Source organism: Nycticebus coucang, chromosome 14, assembly GCF_027406575.1.
Source record: "Nycticebus coucang isolate mNycCou1 chromosome 14, mNycCou1.pri, whole genome shotgun sequence".
NCBI classification, from domain to species: Eukaryota; Metazoa; Chordata; class Mammalia; order Primates; family Lorisidae; genus Nycticebus; species Nycticebus coucang.
This window is the reverse complement of record NC_069793.1, coordinates 55,056,502-55,076,177: the sequence shown is the minus strand read 5'-3', so window position 1 is coordinate 55,076,177 and position 19,676 is coordinate 55,056,502. Positions and strand designations below refer to the sequence as shown.

At 43.8% G+C, this 19,676-nt stretch overlaps 1 protein-coding gene across 1 annotated transcript in view; it reads left to right on the top strand.

Moving 5' to 3' along the window:
- ZNF143 (zinc finger protein 143) overlaps positions 1-19,676 on the top strand; it is a 69,956-nt gene that overhangs the window by 47,428 nt on the left and 2,852 nt on the right. Inside the window, exons 13-14 of the mRNA XM_053561354.1 lie at positions 3,493-3,641; positions 6,019-6,180. Of these exons, the coding sequence (XP_053417329.1) occupies positions 3,493-3,641; positions 6,019-6,180 (311 nt within the window). The remainder of the gene's footprint in view (positions 1-3,492; positions 3,642-6,018; positions 6,181-19,676) is intronic.

Here is a 19,676-nt window from a genome sequence, read left to right as displayed (position 1 = left end):
TCCTAGCACTCTGGGAGGCCAAGGCTGGTGGATTGCTTGAGCTCACAAGTCTGAAACCAGCCTGAGCAATAGTGAGACCCCATCTCTACTAAAAATAGAAAAAGTGAGGCAAGAAGATTGCTTGAGCCCAACAGTTGGAAGTTGCTGTGAGCTATGATGCCATGGTACTCCTCCCAGGGCAATAGCTTGAGACTCTGTCTGAAAAAAAAAAAAAAGTTATGAAAATAATTTATGGGGTGGCGCCTGTGGCCCAGGGAGTAGGGCACCAGCACCACATACCAAGGTAGCCGGTTCAAACCCAGCCCCGGCCAAACTGCAACAAAAAATAGCCAGGCATTATGGCGGGCACCTGTAGTACCAACTACATGGTAGGCTGAGGCAAAAGAATTGCCTAAGCCCAAGAGCTGGAGGTTGCTGTGAGCTGTGACGCCACGGCACTCTACAAAGGGCAACAAAGAAAGAAGAAAAAAAGAAAGAAAGAAAAGAAAAGAATTTACAAATCATAGCATTTTCTCAGATCATAATGTTTTATTCATATAATCACACAAACATATCATTTACAGCTGTGACGTGCTATCAAAGAAGAGTACTTGGTGCTTTGCAATGTGTAAGAGGGCAGCTTTAGTCTGGAAGGTCAGAGAAGACTTTCCTAAGGAAGTACCTTTTGGAGAGGGAGGGAGGGTGAACTGGGGTTAACTTGGTGAAGAAGTAGGGGTGGGGGAAAGGCAACAAGGAGCAAAGGAAAGAGAAAGTTCCATATTGAGGGGATAGCACCTGCAAAAAGCTAGGAGGTTGGAGAGAGGGAAGTAAATTGGAGATACTAAAAGAAGCCTGCACAGTAGGGCAGTTCTGTCTGGGAATTGGCATGGAACGAGGCTGGAAAGTAAAGGAGGGGCAGCCAGCCCATTGGGTCCATCAAGGATGTTGGTCTTAATCAGGTGAATAGAGAATCACTCCCAAATAACTGTTCATTGATATAGGTGCTATTAGGTATGTTGTAAGAGACAAAATTATTCATTTCAGTGTGAGTAAATTCTTGTAAAACATTTTTTTTTGTGTGTAGAGACAGAGTCTCACTGTACCGCCCTCGGTAGAGTGCTGTGGCGTCACATGGCTCACAGCAACCTCTAACTCTTGGGCTTACGCGATTCTCCTGCCTCAGCCTCCTGAGCAGCTGGGACTACAGGCGCCCGCCACAACGCCCGGCTATTTTTTTTTGTTGCAGTTTGGCCGGGGCTGGGTTTGAACCCGCCACCCTCGGCATGTGGGGCCGGTGCCCTGCTCACTGAGCCACAGGCGCCACCCTGTAAAACATTTTTTAAGGGAATTACATTCAATGATTTCACTTAAATAAGCATAGATAAAACAAAAAATAAAACGTGGGTTGTCTTACTATTTGATTGGGTACCTCCTGAACAAAGTAAATTTGAAAATTAAGACAGCTTTTCTCAGTTTTAATAACTGATAATTGAAAAATATGGTGGAAAAGTTGATCGGCCAATAAGGGAAAGGACAGATAATCTGCTCAAATGATCCCCTGTCGTCCTTATTTGTCTTTCCAGGGATTTTTCATGTGATAGTATGAAAATAATGGTTCCATCAGTCTTGAGGTATATTATTTTTTAGCCAAACACTGTAAGAGTGGTTAGATACTAACTCCACTATGGAGATATTGATCAAAGAGTACAAAGTTTCAGTTAGGATGAACAAGCTCTGGAGAACTTCTGTATAGCACTTGTCTGCAGTTAATAATATACTGCATACTTGAAAACTGCTAAGAGAAAGAAAGTAAATAAAGGGCGGCGCCTGTGGCTCAGTGAGTGGGGCGCTGGCCCCATATGCCGAGGGTGGTAGGTTCAACCCCGGCCCTGGCCAAACTGCAACAAAAAAATAGCCGGGCATTGTGGCAGGCGCCTGTAGTCCCAGCTGCTCTGGAGGCTGAGGCAAGAGAATCGCATAAGCCCAAGAGTTGGAGGTTGCTGTGAGCTGTGTGATGTCATGGCCCTCTACCCGAGGGCGGTACAGTGAGACTCTGTCTCTACAAAAAAGAAAGAAAGAAAGTAAATAAAAAAGATATTATAACTGCTGAATCCTTTCGGTTAGAAAGCAGGCTCTAATGAAGTCAAACTTAGTTTGTAAGACTTCCTTTTTCAAGCTTCTTCAGTCTATTCCTGAAAAGTTGATATTTCAGGCCACTCCTATGGCTCAAAGGAATAGGGCACCAGCCCCATATGCCAGAGATGGCGGGTTCAAACCCAGCCCTGGCCAAAAACTGCAAAAAAAAAAAAAAAAAAGGTGATATTTCAGATTATCAGCAGTTCTTATATTCTAGAAAATGGTCTATAATATAACATACATTTAAAAAAAAACTAAAATCACTTTTCCAAGAATAGGGATGGATTTGTGTTCTTTTTCTCTCACTCTTAGGTTAGAATAGTAAGTCCTTTTTTAAAGGGGAAAAAAATATTTTTAATTCATTAATTTATTTATTTTTTGCTCTTTCTGGCTTCATGGGAGGTAAACAGTAACAAAAAAAAAAGAGAGATCAGGAATCTTCCTGGTTGCCAAGGATAGTAAGAATGGACTGTTGAGGGCGGCACCTGTGGCTCAGTCGGTAGGGCGCCGGCCCCATATACCGAGGGTGGCGGGTTCAAGCCCGGCCCCGGCCAAACTGCAACCAAAAAATAGCCGGGCGTTGTGGCGGGCGCCTGTAGTCCCAGCTACATGGGAGGCTGAGGCAAGAGAATCGCTTAAGCCCAGGAATTGGAGGTTGCTGTGAGCTGTGTGAGGCCACGGCACTCTACCGAGGGCCATAAAGTGAGACTCTGTCTCTACAAAAAAAAAAAAGAATGGACTGTTGAAATTTCTGTTTACTAGCTGGCAAGTGAAATAAAGTAAATGGGGATTCCTGTTTGGTAACTTACTAAATGATTAACTTTGCCTCAGATAATATGCCATTACATTGTCTTTACACAATGATGTCATTGTGTACTGACAATCAATCACTTGTGTTAAAGACCAAGTAAGTTAGTATGAGTAAGTTGTATTTACAAACCATTCTGGTTTTATGATTAATGTTTATGAAGATTCTCCATCACTCTTAATGACTTCTTAAGTGAATGCAAGCACTTAGCACACAATTGGTATATTTGAAGGGTTACTTGCCAGTCTTTCTGTATAGTTCCTCCCCTGCCTGCCCCTACCACACATGCAGTTACTCCAGCCAAGAGAATAAAAGAGGCCCACCAAAATTAGGACTCTTAAATTTGATGTGGAAGGGTTTGATTTGGTCTGCTTTGATACGGTTTAGCTTTGTAAAGGTAGAAGTGGAGGAATTGGAAGGAGGTCCTGGAAGCCATTTTCATGATTTATTTCAGAATATAATACATATACGTTTTAATTTATATAATTTTCTATTTACTATTTAAAATGTCCTATTTTCTGAACAGATGGAGGGTTTGGTCAAATAAATGATTAATTTGTTTTAAACAGGTCAAGGTGAAGATGTTCTCAAAGGGTCTCAGATCACATATGTTACAGGTGTAGAAGGGGACGATGTTGTGTCAACACAAGTAGCCACAGTAACCCAGTCTGGGTTGAGTCAACAAGTTACACTCATATCCCAGGATGGGACTCAGCACGTAAGTATCTCCCAAATGCCAAACAAGTTAAATAATATTTATCTGAACCTGGACTTTACAGGGTGGGTCTCCATTGACAAAAGCCTTGAATATCAGGGCACAGACTTTGGACTTACAGCCTGTAAGCAGTGGCAGACTCCTGAAGGTTTTTTCAGTAGTCTGCTGAGAGAGACCACATACAGGGAGATTAGCAGAGAAAGAAGAGTTTATGAGTTTATGACTAGAATCCAAATAGTGTTGCTGGTGTAGCTCCATGGTGAGAAACACAATGAGATTGAGGGCTTGAAAAGTACTCCATTCATAAGACACATGGCCTAGAAAAGGGATAGGATTTGGTGGCTGATTATATCTAGGAGGTGAGATTGAAAAATCAGTAAAAACTTGGCTAGAGTGATCAGGATGTGATGGCACCATTAAAAGGTCCTGGGAAGTCAGTGATAGGAAAACGTGTAAAATGTCTATGATTCTCCTTAACAGGAATCATGCAAATTCATTTACCTAGCTTCACAGATTCAGTAGAACAGGTATCTGAGGTATTTCTCTCAGGAAAAGCACAATAGTGGTTTTTCTCTGATAGCCAAACTTGTCATTATTTTCTAGATGCCCTTAACCTAAAATAAGTCAGCCTTTATTTTATTTTTAAGTTCTAACTAAGGTTGTCTTAATACCTGGTGGAAACAGGCACAATGGGGTATAATGTGTTTCTTTACCTTCCTGTATCTGCCTTTTTCATGGAGAACTCTCTCCTTACCCATCTCTCTCAGAGCTTTACTTTCCATGAAATAGAGCTTTACTTGCCCTGTTTTGATACACAAGATTAGAAAAATACGAAGCTCTCCTGCCATCCCATTTGCCCCCCTCCTCACTTTGATATCACTAATTTCACACAGTACTCTTTGTCCACTGACTGGCATGCAAGATTAAACATATCCACTGAAACAAATTTTAATTAGCATCAGCCCTGACACTTTTCTAGAATTAGATCATCACATACAGAGGCTTTTTGGAGGTTGTTTGATCTAAGCTCCCCCATCCCTATACAGGAGAAATTCCTGCTGCAGCAGCTCTGAAACAGGCACTACTGAAAATACCCACAGTAATTAGGCAATTGCTCTGTTAAGAGGACTCTGTTCTCTTGTTGGATAATTCTAGTGTTTATCAGACCAGAACCCACCCCCATATCATTCCATGGCTCCTCTCTGACTATACAGATTAAGTGTATTCCAAAACAACTATCTTCCCTATCCCAATATTGTATTTTCTCTAGATTTAACATTCCCATATTTTTAAGCAATTATTCCATTCCATTCCTTTAATCATTTAAACAGTAGACATTTATTAACCATCTGCCCCATGCCATAAATTTTAGTAGACTCAGTATGGGAAGCACAGGAAGGGGATTATCAGCAGTCTAGTGGGTGAGACATTTGTAAAATGAATGATAATTTTTCATAATGAGGGGTATATAAATGAGGGATTTATAAAGTGCTGTGGCAGCCTGGAGGAAAGAATAATGATTTTTCCTAAAAGAATCTTGGAGGCCCTCACGGAAAATGGCCATTTGGTTGAGTCTTAAAGGGATTTTCATGAGCTCACCATGCAGAGAGTGAAGGGGAGGGGAAAGTCATGAAACTATAAGAGAATATGAAACTCTCTGGGACTGAAAATGATTAGTTTTGGCTGGAATGTCAGATGCTGCTTTGAATGTTTGGGGAAGTTGATAAACGCAAATCATAAAAGGTTAAGAAAGCCACATAAGCAATCACTGGGGATTTAAGCAAGGACCATAGGTTTGTTTCATTTTGTTTTAGAAAGATGTCAGGGTATAAGATGGTTAGGGATTGGTGAAACTAGATGCGTGGAGAAAAGTTAGGTTGTTGTAGAAATTCAGAAGAGAGGCTTGGCACCTGTGGCTCAAGCAGCTAAGGCGCCAGCCACATACACCTGAGCTGGTGGGTTTAAATCCAGCCTAGGCCCGCCAAACAACAATGACGGCTGCAACCAAAAAAATACAGCCAGGCGTTGTAGCAGGTGCCTGTAATCCCAGCTACTTGAGAGGCAGAGGCAGGAGAATCGCTTGAGCCCAGGAGTTGGAGGTTGCTGTGAGCTGTGATGCCACGGCACTCTACCCAGGGTGACAGCTTGAGGCTCTGTCTCAAAAAAAAAAAAAGAAAAATTCAGATGAGAGAAAAATAGAGGTCTAAATTAGCAATAGGGATGGAAAGGAAGAGAGGCACTTAAAAAATACTTTATTGATTTTTCTGATGACTGAAAGAGTTTATTCCATTATAAAGGTTTATTTGTTCCCAGTCCTTAAGTAAGATTGCCAAGTATAACAAGAAGCATTGACTGATTTGGAAAATGCACTATATTGTAGGTCAACATATCTCAAGCTGACATGCAGGCCATTGGCAACACCATCACAATGGTAACGCAGGATGGCACGCCCATAACAGTCCCTGCTCATGATGCAGTAATCTCCTCAGCAGGAACACACTCTGTTGCTATGGTTACCACTGAGGGTACAGAAGGGCAACAGGTAATTACTTTTTTCTGTTATATCAATCAATACATTTATCACTATCAAAACTGTTACATAGATGTACAGTATGGTCTAGGGGTTAAGCACACAAACTTCAGGTTGAATCCTATTTTTGTAGCTTCTTAGCTCCTTAACCCTCAGAGCCTATTTTCTGTCATCTGTAAAATAGAAGTGATAGTTGCATCTACCCCATGAATTGACATAAGGATTGAAGGAGATAATGCATATAAGGTACTCAGCCCAGGTACATATATAGTGTTCAGTAATAGTAGCTATTCCTGTCATCATCATCATCAATACTGAGGAAGTAAATGCATTTGTAAAATTTACTTCATTTAACTTTTTGAATGTCAATTATTCACACGGTTCAAAAAATAAAAAACAGACAAAATATGCAGTGAAAAGTCTTCCTCCCACCTCTGCCTTCATCATCTCAATTCTTGCCACCACAGATAAACTACTTTTTTTTTTTTTTTTTGTAGAGACAGAGTCTCACTGTACCGCCCTCAGGTAGAGTGCCATGGCGTCACACAGCTCACAGCAACCTCTAACTCTTGGGCTTACGCGATTCTCTTGCCTCAGCCTCCCAAGCAGCTGGGACTACAGGCGCCCGCCACAACGCCCGGCTATTTTTTTTTTTTTTGTTGCAGTTTGGCCGGGGCTGGGTTTGAACCCGCCACCCTCAGCATATGGGGCCGGCGCCCTACTCACTGAGCCACAGGTGCCGCCCCTGCTTTTTTTTTTTTTGTAGAGACAGCGTCTCACTTTACTGCCCTCGGTAGAGTGCCGTGGCGTCACACGGCTCACAGCAACCTCCAGCGCTTGGGCTTATGTGATTCTCTTGCCTCAGCCTCCTGAGCAGCTGGGACTACAGGCAGCCGCCACAACGCCCGGCTATTTTTTTTGTTGTTGCAGTTTGGCCGGGGCTGGGTTTGAACCCACCACCCTCAGTATATGGGGCCGGCACCCTACTCACTGAGCCACAGGCGCCGCCCCCCAGATAAACTACTTTTGTTCGTTTTTTTTTTTTGAGTTTCACTTTATTGCCCTCAGTAGCGTGCCGTGGCGTCACACAGCTCACAGCAACCTCCAACTCCTGGGCTTAGGCGATTCTCCTGCCTCAGCCTCCCGAGTAGCTGGGACTACAGGTGCCCGCCACAGCACCCGTCTATTTTTTTGTTGCAGTTTGTCCGGGGCTGGGTCCGAACCCGCCACCCTCGGTATATGGGGCCGGCGCCCTACTCACTGAGCCACAGGTGCCGCCCTACTTTTATTAGTTTTTAATTTATTCTTCCAGCGATACATTAGACTTTTTCTTTCTTTCTTTCTTTTTTTTTTTTTTTTTTGTAGAGACAGAGTCTCACTTTATGGCCCTCGGTAAACTGCCATGGCATCACAGCTCACAGTAACCTACAACTCCTGGGCTTAAGCGATTCTCTTGCCTCAGCCTCCCGAGTAGCTGGGACTATAGGTGCCTAGCCATTTTTTGGTTGTAGTTGTCATTGCTCGAACCCACCAGCCTTGGTGTATGTGGCCAGCACCCTACTCACTGAGCTATGGGTGTTGAGCCTCTCCCTGCATTTTGTTTGTTTGTTTGTTAGTTTGTTTGAATGCTGGCAAACTGTTGTTCTACAACTTGTTTTATTTTGTCTGTTTGAGACAGAGTCTCAAGCTATCTTCCTGGGTAGAGTACCATGGTGTCACAGCTCACAGCAACCTCAAACTTTTGGGCTTAGGCAATTCTCTTGCCTCAGCCTTCCAAGTAGCTGGGACTATAGGTGCCCGCCAACATCTGGTTTTTTGGTTGTAGTTGTTATTGTTGTTTGGCAGGCCCGGCTGGACTCAAACCCACCCGCTCCTGTCTATGTGGCTAGCATCCTAGCTGCTGAGCTATAGGTGCTGAGCCTTTTTTTAATTTTTTTGAGATAGAGTCTCACTCTGTGATCTAGGTAGAGTGCTGTGGCATTATAGTTCACGGCAACCTTAAATTCTTGGGCTCAAGTGATCCTCTTGCCTCAGCCTCCTGAGTAGATGGGACTACAGGTGCCCACCACAACACCCAGCTAACTTTTTCTATTTTTAGTAGAGACAGGGTCTCAGTCTTGCTCAGGCTGGTCTTAAACTCGTGAGCTTAAGCAATCCACTCACCTCTGTCTCTCAGAGTACTGGCATTACAGGGATGAGCCACCTTGCCCAGCTTACATCTTATTTTTTTAAACTTAGTGATATATCTCAGATCTTTCTTTTTTCATTATTTAGAGAGCTTTCTCATTCTTCTTTAAAGCTGCATCATATTCCACTGTATGGATGTTTCATAATTTAAAATCTTTTGCTACTTCAAACAACACATAAACTTTTTCTCATGTGAGTAGGATTATTGATCGCAAAGGTATGTGCATTTGTAGTTGTGATAAATATTGCCAAACATCCTTTCTATGGTTGTGCCAGTCTACATTCCCACCTCAGAGTTTGAAAGTACCTGTCCTCTTGGCCTGGCACAGTGCCTCACGCCTATAATCCTAGCACTCTAGGAGGCTGAGGCAGGTAGATTGCCTAAGCTCAGAGGTTCGATACCAGCCTAAGCCAGAGTGAGACCTCGTTTCTAAAAGTAGCCAGGAGTTGTGGCAGGTGCCTTTAGTCCCAGCTACTTGGAAGGCTAAGGCAAGAGAATCACTTGAACCAAAGACTTTGAGGTTGCTGTGAGCTATGACATCATGGCACTCTATTGAGGCTACATAGGGAGATGCTATCTTAAAAAAAAAAGTAGGGCGGCGCCTGTGGCTCAGTTGGTAAGGCGCCGGCCCCATATACCGAGGGTGGAGGGTTCAAACCCAGCCCCGGCTGAACTGCAACCAAAAAATAGCTGGGCATTGTGGCAGGCGCCTGTAGTCCCAGCTACTTGGGAGGCTGAGGCAGGAGAATCACTTAAGCCCAGGAGCTGGAGGTTGCTGTGAGCTGTGTGATGCCACGGCACTCTACCAAGGGCCATAGAGTGAGACTCTGTCTCTACCAAAAAAAAAAAAAAAAGTAGGGCGGCACCTGTGGCTCAGTCGGTAGGGCGCCGGCCCCATATACCGAGGGTGGCGGGTTCAAACCCGGCCCCGGCTGAACTGCAATCAAAAAAATAGCTGGGCGTTGTGACGGGTGCCTGTAGTCCCAGCTACTCGGGAGGCTGAGGCAAGAGAATCGCTTAAGCCCAGGAGTTGGAGGTTGCTGTGAGCTGTGTGACGCCATGGCACTCTACTGAGGGCCATAAAGTGAGACTCTGTCTCTACAAAAAAAAAAAAAAAAAAAGTAACTACCTGTTCTCCTTCAGCATAGTCACTATGGTACTATCCCACTTTTGGATTTTTGCCAATTTGATTTTTTTTATAGTTTTAATTTTTAGTTCCCTTAAAATAAATGATATTGGTAAAGATATTTAGAAACTATTCTTGTACTGTGCTAAAAGCAAGGCTGAGTCTCAATCTTAAAAAAAGAACAAAGTCGATGGTCTTATACACCTGGAAATACAAAACTCAGAATCATAAAGCTTCAGAAGAAAAGAGAGGCCAATAGTTCTGTAATCTGAGGGTAAAGATTTCTTGGTCAGGATAGGCGTAGTAACACACCTGTAATCCTAGCATTCTGGGAGGCCAATGTGGGAGGATCCTTATCCTCCCTTGAGCTGTGAGGTTTGAGAGCAGCCTGAGCAAGAGCAAGACTCCATCTCTATAAAATATAGAAAAATAGCCAGGCACAGTGGCATGTGCCTGCAATCCCACCTACTCAGGAAGCTGAGACATGAGGCTTGCTTAACACAGGAGTGTGAGGTTGCTGTGAGCTATGACCATCCCACTGAACTCCATCCCAAGCAACAGAACAAGACCCTGTCTCCCCGAAAAAAGAAAATTTCTTGGACAATGTACAAAATGCACTAACAATAACAGAAAAAAATGGATAAATTAGACATAATCAAAATTAATTCTGGGTGGTGCCTGTGGCTCAAAGCAATAGGACGCCAGCCCCATATGCTGGAGGTGGCAGGTTCAAACCCAGCCCCAGCCAAAAAAAAAAAAATTAATTCTTCTCACCAAAAGACACTTACATTAAGAAAAAGAATAGGCTCGGCGCCTGTGGCTCAAGCGGCTAAGGCGCCAGCCACATACACCTGAGCTGGCGGGTTCAAATCCAGCCTGGGCCCACCAAACAGCAATGATGGCTGCAACCAAAAAAATAGCCAAGCATCGTGGCAGGTGCCTGTAATCCCAGCTACTTGGGAGGCAGAGGCAGGAGAATCGCTTGAGCCCAGGAGTTGGAAGTTGCTGTGAGCTGTGATGCCACGGCACTCTACCCAGGGTGACAGCTTGAGGCTCTCAAAAAAAAAAAAAGGAAGAAAAAGAGTAGATATCCCATAGCCTAGGGAAAAGATGTTCACACTATAGATAGTAATCTCATTGTTATCTGGCATCCGTGACGATTGGTCAATCTGGGTAAAGATAATCTCCGGTTGCTTGAGAGTTACTATTAAAAACAGACCTGGCGAGGAGAATCCCAAAAAAAAGGAAACAAAAACAAGTAAATAAAAAACAGACCTGGCTGGGCACAGTGGCTCATATCTGTAATCCTAGCATTCTGGGAGGCCAAGATGGGAAGATCCCTTGAGCTCAGAAGTTCACAACCAGCCTGAGCAAGAGTGACCCATCTCTACTAAAAATAGAAAAATTAGCTGGGCATTGTGGCAGGTGCCTGTAGTCCTAGCTACTTGGGAGGCTGAGGCAGGAGGATCACTTTAGCCCAGGAGTTTGAAGTTGCTGTGAGCTAGGCTGATGCCATAGCACTCCAGCCTGGGCAGAGTGAGGCTTGGTCTCAAAAAAAAAAAGAAAAAAGAAACAGGAGATGCTATTTCAGACCCAAGAAAATGGTTAAAATCAAAAAGACTTTAAAAAAACAAATTTGGAGGCGGCATCTGTGGCTTAGTGAGTAGGGTGCCGGCCCTATATACCAAGAGTGGCGGATTCAAACTTGGCCCCAGCCAAACTGCAACAAAAAAATAGCCAGGCCTTGTGCCAGGCACCTGTAGTCCCAGCTACTCAGGAGGCTGAGGCAAGAGAATCGCCTAAGCTCAAGAGCTGGAAGTTGCTGTGAGCTGTGACAGCACAGCACTCCATAGAAGGTGACAGAGTGAGACTCTGTCTCTAAAAAAAAGTGGTATAGGGCGGTGCCTGTGGCTCAGTGAGTTAGGCGCCGGCCCCATATGCTGAGGGTGGTGGGTTCAAGCCCAGCCCCGGCCAAACTGCAACAAAAAAATAGCCGGGCGTTGTGGCGGGCGCCTGTAGTCCCAGCTGCTCGGGAGGCTGAGGCAGGAGAATCACGTAAGCCCAAGAGTTAGAGGTTGCTGTGAGCTGTGTGACGCCACGGCACTCTACCAAGGGTGATAAAGTGAGACTCTGTCTCTACAAAAAAAAAAAAAAAGTGGTATATACATTTGATGGAATATTATTCATTCATCTATAAAACATGGGTGAACCTTGAAAACATTACACTAATTCTAGGAAGTCTGACACGAAAGAACAAACACTAAATGAGGTATTTAGAATAGGTAAATTCTCAGAGACTGAAAGTAGAGTTAGAGGTTACTCAGGGATCAGGAAAAAGTGTAACAGGGAGTTGTTGCTTAACAGGTATAGCATTTCTGTTTGAAATGATGAAAGGTCTAGAAATAGTGGCTGCACAGCAATGTTGAGGTATTTAATGCCCCTGAATTGCACAACTTAAAAATGGTGAAATGATAAATGTTATGTATATTTTATCACAATAAAAAATTAAATTAACTAAAAAATTTTTAAGTTGTATTTGCTTATTAGTGGAAAATTTCAGAAATTATAAAGAAATGTACTAATACATGTAGCATAAATGAACTTTAAACATTTTGTGCTAATTTATATGAAATGTCCAGGAAAAGCAATTTTATGGAGACAGGCAAGAGGATCGCTTGAGCCCAAGAGTTTGAGGTTGCTGTGAGCTGTGATGGTACAGCACTCTACCCAGGCTGACAGAATGAGACTCTGTCTCAAAAAATAAAATAAAATAAAATACTCATTCCTGTAATTCTAGCACTCTGGGAGGCCGAGATGGGAGGATTGCTTTAGGCCAGGAAATGGAAATCAGCCTGAGCAAGAATGAGACACACACACACACACACCTGCCCCGTCTACAAAAAAAAATAAAAAAATTAACCAGGTGTAGTAGCACTCACCTGTTGTCCCCGGTTCTGGGAAGGCCTCAGAGGCAGGAGGATTGAACCCAGGAGTGTGAGGTTGCAGTGAGCTATGGAGTGCCACTGTACTCTAGCCAAGGCAGCAGAGCTCCCTTCCCCAAAAAATAAGTAAATGAAAATCAGCTATGGGCAGCTCCCGTGCTCAGTGGGTAGGGCGCCAGCCACATACCCCAAGGCTGGTAGGGTTCGAACCTGGCCCGTGCCAGCTAAAACAACAATGACAACTGCAACTGCAACAACAAAGAAAATAGCCAGGCATTGTGGCGGGCACCTGTTGTCCCATGTACTTGGGAGGCTGAGGCAAGAGAATCACTTAAGCCCAAGAGTTTGAGGTTGCTGTGAACTATGATGCGACAGCACTCTACCCAGGGCGACAGCTTGAGGCTCTCTCTCAAGACAGAAAAAAAAAAAATCAAGCTCGGTGCTTGTAGCTCAAGCAGCTAAGGCACCAGCCACGTACACCAGAGCTGGTGAGTTTAAATCCAGTCCGGACCTGCCAAACAATGACAACTACAACCAAAAAATAGCCAGTGTTGTGGTGGGTACCTGTAGTCCCAGCTACTTAGGAAGCTGAGGCCCAGGAGTTGGAGATTGCTGTGAGCTGTGACGCCACGGTACTCTACCCACAGTGATAGCTTGAAGCTCTGTCTCAAAAAAAAAAAAAAAAAAAAATCAGCTATAATCCTTTGACATTAAAATAACTAGTATCAGCCGGGCGCGGTGGCTCATGCCTGTAATCCCAGCACTGTGGGAGGCTGAGGAGGGAGAATCGCTTGAGCTCAGGAATTCGAGACTCGCCTGAGAGACAGTGAGACCCCAACTCATGAAAAAAATGGAAAAACCCAGCCGGGCACCTGTAATCCCAGTGGCTTCCGGAGGCTGAGGCAGCAGGGTGCCCGCAGCCCAAGTCTAAGGTTGTAGTAAGCTACCACGCTCACTGCACTCTGCTCAGGGGCATAGGGTGGGACCCTGTCTCAAAAAAAATAAAATAAAATAACTAGTATCAACAATTAGAACTACTTTCTTTACCTTTTTTCTATGTGAAAAAAATTAAGATTGTAAGGCAGGTTTTTGTGCTTGTCTTCCACCTAACGTTTTACTCTGAGCAGTTTCTCATATCAAATAAGTATTCTTTTATTTTTTTTTATTTATTTATTTTTTTTTTGTAGAGACAGATTTTCACTTTATCGCCCTCGGTAGAGTGCCCTGGCCTCACACAGCTCACAGCAACCTCCAACTCCTGGGCCTAGGCGATCCTCCTGCCTCAGCCTCCCAAGCAGCTGGGACTACAGGCGCCCGCCGCAACGCCCGGCTATTTTTTTTTTTTTTTTTTTTTTTTGTTGCAGTTTGGCCGGGGCCGGGCATGAACCTGCCACCCTCGGCATATGGGGCCGGCGCCCTGCTCACTGAGCCACAGGCGCCGCCCTCAAATAAGTATTCTTTTAAAAGGATTTTTTTAATTTATTTTTATTGTTAAATTATAGCTGTGTACATTAGTGCAATCAAGGGGTACAATGTGCGGGTTTCATATACAATCTGAAATATTCTCATCAAACTGTTCAACGTAGCCTTCATGGTAAAAGGATTTTTAATATTTATAAAATGGCCTATATCAAATGGATATGCCATAATTCACTATATAGGGGCGGCACCCATGGCTCAAAGGAGTAGAGTGCCAGTCCCATATACCCACATATACCGGAGGTGGTGAGTTCAAACCCGCATCAGCCAAAAAATAAAAATAAAAATAAAAACTGGAAAAATAAACATAATTCACTACATATACCCTCTGATTATTTTATTTAAAAAAAATTTATGGCTCGGGCGGCGCCTGTGGCTCAGTCGATAAGGCGCCAGCCCCATATACTGAGGGTGGCAGGTTCAAACCCGGCCCCGGCCAAACTGCAACCAAAAAATAGCCGGGCGTTGTGGCGGGCGCCTGTAGTCCCAGCTACTCGGGAGGCTTAGGTAAGAGAATCGCTTAAGCCCAGGAGTTGGAGGTTGCTGTGAGCTGTGTGAGACCACGGCACTCTACCGAGGGCCATAAAGTGAGACTCTGTCTCCACAAAAAAAAAAAAAAAAATTTATGGCTTGGTGCCCAAAGCTCAGTGGTTAGGGCGCCAGCCACATGTACCAGGGCTGGTGGGTTGGAACCTGACCCGTGCCTGCTTAAAAAAAAAAAAAAAAAAAAAAATAGCCAGGTGTTGTGGTGGGTGTCTGTAGTCCCAACTACTTGGGAGGATGAGGCAAGAGAATCTCTTAAGCCCAAGAATTTGAGGTTGTTGTGAGCTGTGACACCACGGCACTCTACCAAAAGTGACATAATAAGACTCTGTCTCGGGCGGCGCCTGTGGCTCAAGGGAGTAGGGCTCCGGCCCCATATGCCGGAGGTGGCGGGTTCAAGCCCAGCCCTGGCCAAAAACTGCTAAAAAAAAAAAAAAAGACTCTGTCTCAGAACCAAAAAAATGTATATACATATTTTTTTAATAGAGACAGGATCTCACTCTGTGGCCCAGGCTAGAACTCCTGCCTCAACTTCCCAAATAGTTGGGATTATAGGTGTGAGCCACCAGACCTGGTACGCATATATATACATACATATACAAATAATCGGCCAATTATTTTCATAAGAAACAATTCTTTTATTGGTGGTATAAACGATTTTAAATTTCTTGGTACATATTGCCAAATTATTTTTCCAGAAAGATTTAATAACTATGTTATGTATCTAAAAGCTTTCTTTTTCACTATATTCGTGCTAACCATTGTGGATTCTTTTCTTTTTTTTTTTTTTATTTTTTTTTTTATTTTTTTTTTTGGTTTTTGGCCAGGGCTGGGTTTGAACCTGCCACCTCTGGCATATGGGACCGGCGCCCTACTCCTTGAGCCACAGGCGCTGCCCTCTTTTTTTTTTTTTTTTTTTTTTTGTAGAGACAGAGTTTCACTTTATGGCCCTCGGTAGAGTGCCGTGGCCTCACACAGCTCACAGCAACCTCCAACTCCTGGGCTTAAGCGATTCTCCTGCCTCAGCCTCCCGAGTAGCTGGGACTACAGGCGCCCGCCACAACGCCCGGCTATTTTTTGGTTGCAGTTTGGCCCGGCGCAGGTTTGAACCCGCCACCCTCGGTATATGGGGCCGGCGCCCTACCGACTGAGCCACAGGCGCCGCCCCATTGTGGATTTTTTTCATGGTTGAAGCATGATTTTTTTAAGACTAGTCAAGTGCTATAAGTGAAACATTTTTGCATAATTAACAGACACAAGTTAACTTCTATTTGTTTTCATTTTTCTGACCACTAGTGAGGGTGAACATATTAGCCTGCAACCTGTTGAGATAAAATTTACATACAATGAAATATACAGATGTATGTATGTAGACATACGCTCTCATTTGTCTTGAGTAAATACCTGTTAGTGGAATTGCTGGGTCGTAAGATAGAGGCCTATTTAACTTTATATGACAGTTCTCCAAGGTGGGTTGTCCATCATACTCTCCCACTGCCAATGTGTCAGACTTCTATTTGTTTCATATGACCACCAACATTTGGAGTTGTTGGTTTTCTTAAATTTTAGCCACAGCTAGGCAACGTGTGGCTCATGCCTGTAATCCTAGCACTCTGGGAGGCCGAGGCAGGTGGATTGCTTGAGCTCAGTAGTTCAAGACTACCTGAGCAAAAGTGAAACCCTGTTTCTAAAAATAGCCAGGTGTTGTGGCAAGCACCTGTAATCCTGGCTACTCGGGAGGCTGAGGCAAGTGGATCACTGGAACCCAAGAGTTTGAGGTTACTGTGAGATATGATGCCATGGTACTCTACCGAGGATGACAAAGTAAGACTCTGTCTTCAAAATAAATAAAATTTTAGCCCTTCTGGTGGATTTGAAATGACATATCATTGTGCTTTTAATTTATATTAAAAAACCCAATTCATCATAATACCACTTGGTTATATATCACTTTTTATATATTAGTAGTTTCAGTTTGCTTATACAGGGTGGCCATAAAGTTCGTGTGCAATTTAAAATAGACAACTATTTTAAAGTTTCCTTGCACACGAACTTTATGGCCACCCTGTTGTTTGGGTTTTTTTTGAGACAGAATCTCAAGCTATTGCCCTGGGTAGAGTGCTGTGGCATCATAGCTCACAGCAACCTCCAACTCAGGCTCAAGTGATCCGCTTGCCTCAGTTTTTCTATTTTTAGTAGAGATGAGGTCTCACTTTTGCTCAGACTGGTCTCAAACTCGTGAGCTCAAGTAGTCCACCCGCCTTGGCCTCCCAGAGTGCTAGGATTATAGGCATGAGCCACCACACCCAGCTACCACCCTGTATATTTTTTAAAGACTATTTTTTAGAGTAGTTTTAGGTTCACAGGAAAACTGAGAGGAAAGTACAGAGATATCCCCCATACTCCCTTCTTCCACACATGCCTTGCCTACTGCATTACCAGCATCCCCACCAGACTGGTGTATTTGTTACAATCAGTGAGCCAATGATGACACGTGAGAATCACCCAGAGTCCACAGTTTACATCAGGGTTCGCTCTTGATGAGGTACATTTGTTTGGACAAACATATAATGACATACACTTATGGTTGTGTCTATAGAGTATTTTTACTGCCATAAAAATCCTCTGTAACAATTTTCTAATATTTTGTTTCTTAAATATTTTGTTACCAATGTTCATAAGCCATATTGGTCTATAATTACTTTTCTTTAAGTGTTGTCTCCTATTTCAGTATCAGAGTTGTACTTGCTTCATAAAACAAATTGGGAAATATTCCCTTCTGCACTATTTTCTCATAGTTTATGTAATATTGGTGTTATTTCTTCCTTAAAAGTTCGATAGAATTAATCAGAGACATCATCTAGGTCTGGAGTTTTCTTTTTTGAGAGGTTTTTGATTATGAATTCAAGTTTTATAGTAGATATAGTACTATTCAAATTATCTCTTTTTATTTGTGTCCATTTGGTAAGTTTTGTTTTTAAAGGAATTTGTCTTTTTTATTTGTTATCATATTTATTTATTTCTTTATTGTTTTTTTTTGTAGAGACAGAGTTTCACTTTATGGCCCTCTGTAGAGTGCTGTGGTGTCACAGAGCTCACAGCAACCTCCACCTCCTGGGCTTAGGCGATTCTCCTGCCTCAGCCTCCCGAGTAGCTGGGACTACAGGCGCCCGCCACAACACCCGGCTAATTTTTTTGTCTCTTTTTTAAGTGTAACATCCATTGTATTTTTTTCCAAACGATAGTTTTTGTTCAGTCCTCAAGGAATCAGCTCCTTACAAGGGCTTTGGAGAAGGTCCTGGGCAGCACCCACAGGTCTAAATTGGGGTGTTATGTTCAGCCCTTGCTGGCTTCCGGAGAGTGGTTCCTTGCTGTGAATGGCACAGTTCACACAGTAATGTAGCTTTACACAGAGCACGGGAAGTACGTAGGCATTTGAGACACTCCCTTCAGGAATATCCCCGACAGCCACGGTCTCCACTTTGTACCGAATGACAGCGTCTCTGTGTAACTTTCTCTTCAGATGCGTATAGTGCACTTTGTGCAGTGAATAGGCTGCACATAGTCACGGACCTTTTTGGATGGACCTTTCTTCCTTCTTTTCTTTGTCATCTTAGAAGCAGAGAACTCCAACTCCAAAGAGGCTTTCTCTTTTTCCATCTTTTTAAGGTGGAAACGAAAATCAATGATTTTAAACCTTTTTTCCTAATATAAGCATTTTAAAACTACAAATTTCCTTCTAAGGATTGCTTTAGCTTCAACTGACAAATTTTGAAACATCATGTTTCAATTTTTTTTTTTTTTTGTAGAGACAGAGTCTCACTGTACCGCCCTCGGGTAGAGTGCCGTGGCGTCACACGGCTCACAGCAACCTCTAACTCTTGGGCTTATGCAATTCTCTTGCCTCAGCCTCCCGAGCAGCTGGGACTATAGGCGCCCGCCACAATGCCCGGCTATTTTTCTGTTGCAGTTTAGCCGGGGCTGGTGTTCGAATCCAGCCCAGGCCCACCAAACAACAATGACGGCTGCAACCAAAAAATAAATAAATAAATAAATAGCCAGGCATTGTGGCAGGCACCTGTAGTCCGAACCCGCCACCCTCGGCATATGGGGCCGGCGCCCTACTCACTGAGCCACGGGCACCACCCCTCAAATTTTTTTAATATGCAATATTTTCCAGTTTTTCTGTTCATTGTTTTCTGGATACAGTGGAACCTCTGTAAGCTAACCACTGGAGAGACTGTAACAAATTGGTCGATATACAGAGGTGGTCAACATAAGGAACTAGGCCTACAGGACTAGTATGTACATGTGGTGCATGACCAGTCTATGAAAATTAGGTCAACTGGCTCGGCGCCTGTGGCTCAAGCAGCTAAGGCACCAGCCACACACACTTGAGCTGGCAGGTGTTCGAATCCAGCCCAGGCCCACCAAACAACAATGACGGCTGCAACCAAAAAATAAATAAATAAATAAATAGCCAGGCGTTGTGGCAGGCACCTGTAGTCCCAGCTACTTGGGAGGCGGAGGCAGGAGAATCGCTTGAGCCCAGGAGTTGGAGGTTCCTGTGAGCTGTGATGCCACGGCACTCTACCCAGGGTGACAGCTTGAGGCTCTGTCTCAAAAAAAAAGAAAATTAGGTCAATTTAAGGAGGTGGTCAATGTGGGGAGGTGGCAAACATTCTACAGTAGTATGTTTTCTACCACTGATCCAAACTCAGGAAGAGGCATCTAAGATGCAAATTAGTCCCAACCAGCCAGTTAGGGGTGGCTAATAGAGCCTAGCATGGCAAATCCATTTCTCCAGTGAGCTCTACCCTATTTTGCCATGGGCTCATAATAGGTATGAGACAATAGATAATGAGGTAATAAGTCCCTTCTTTCTGAAATTCCTCAAATTAAAAAGAAGAGTTCAAGCCACGGATTGCTCACACCTGCAATCCTACTACTATGGGAGGCTGAGGTAAGGAGGGTCACTTGAGCTTAGGAGTTACAGACAAGCCTGAGCAAGAGTGAGACATTGTCTCTACTAAAAATAGAAAACAGGGAGGCGCCTGTGGCTCAGTCGGTAAGGCGCCAGCCCCATATACCGAGGGTGGCGGGTTCAAACCCGGCCCCGGTCAAACTGCAACCAAAAAATAGCCGTTGTGGCGGGCGCCTGTAGTCCCAGCTACTTGGGAGGCTGAGGCAAGAGAATCGCTTAAGCCCAGGAGTTGGAGGTTGCTGTGAG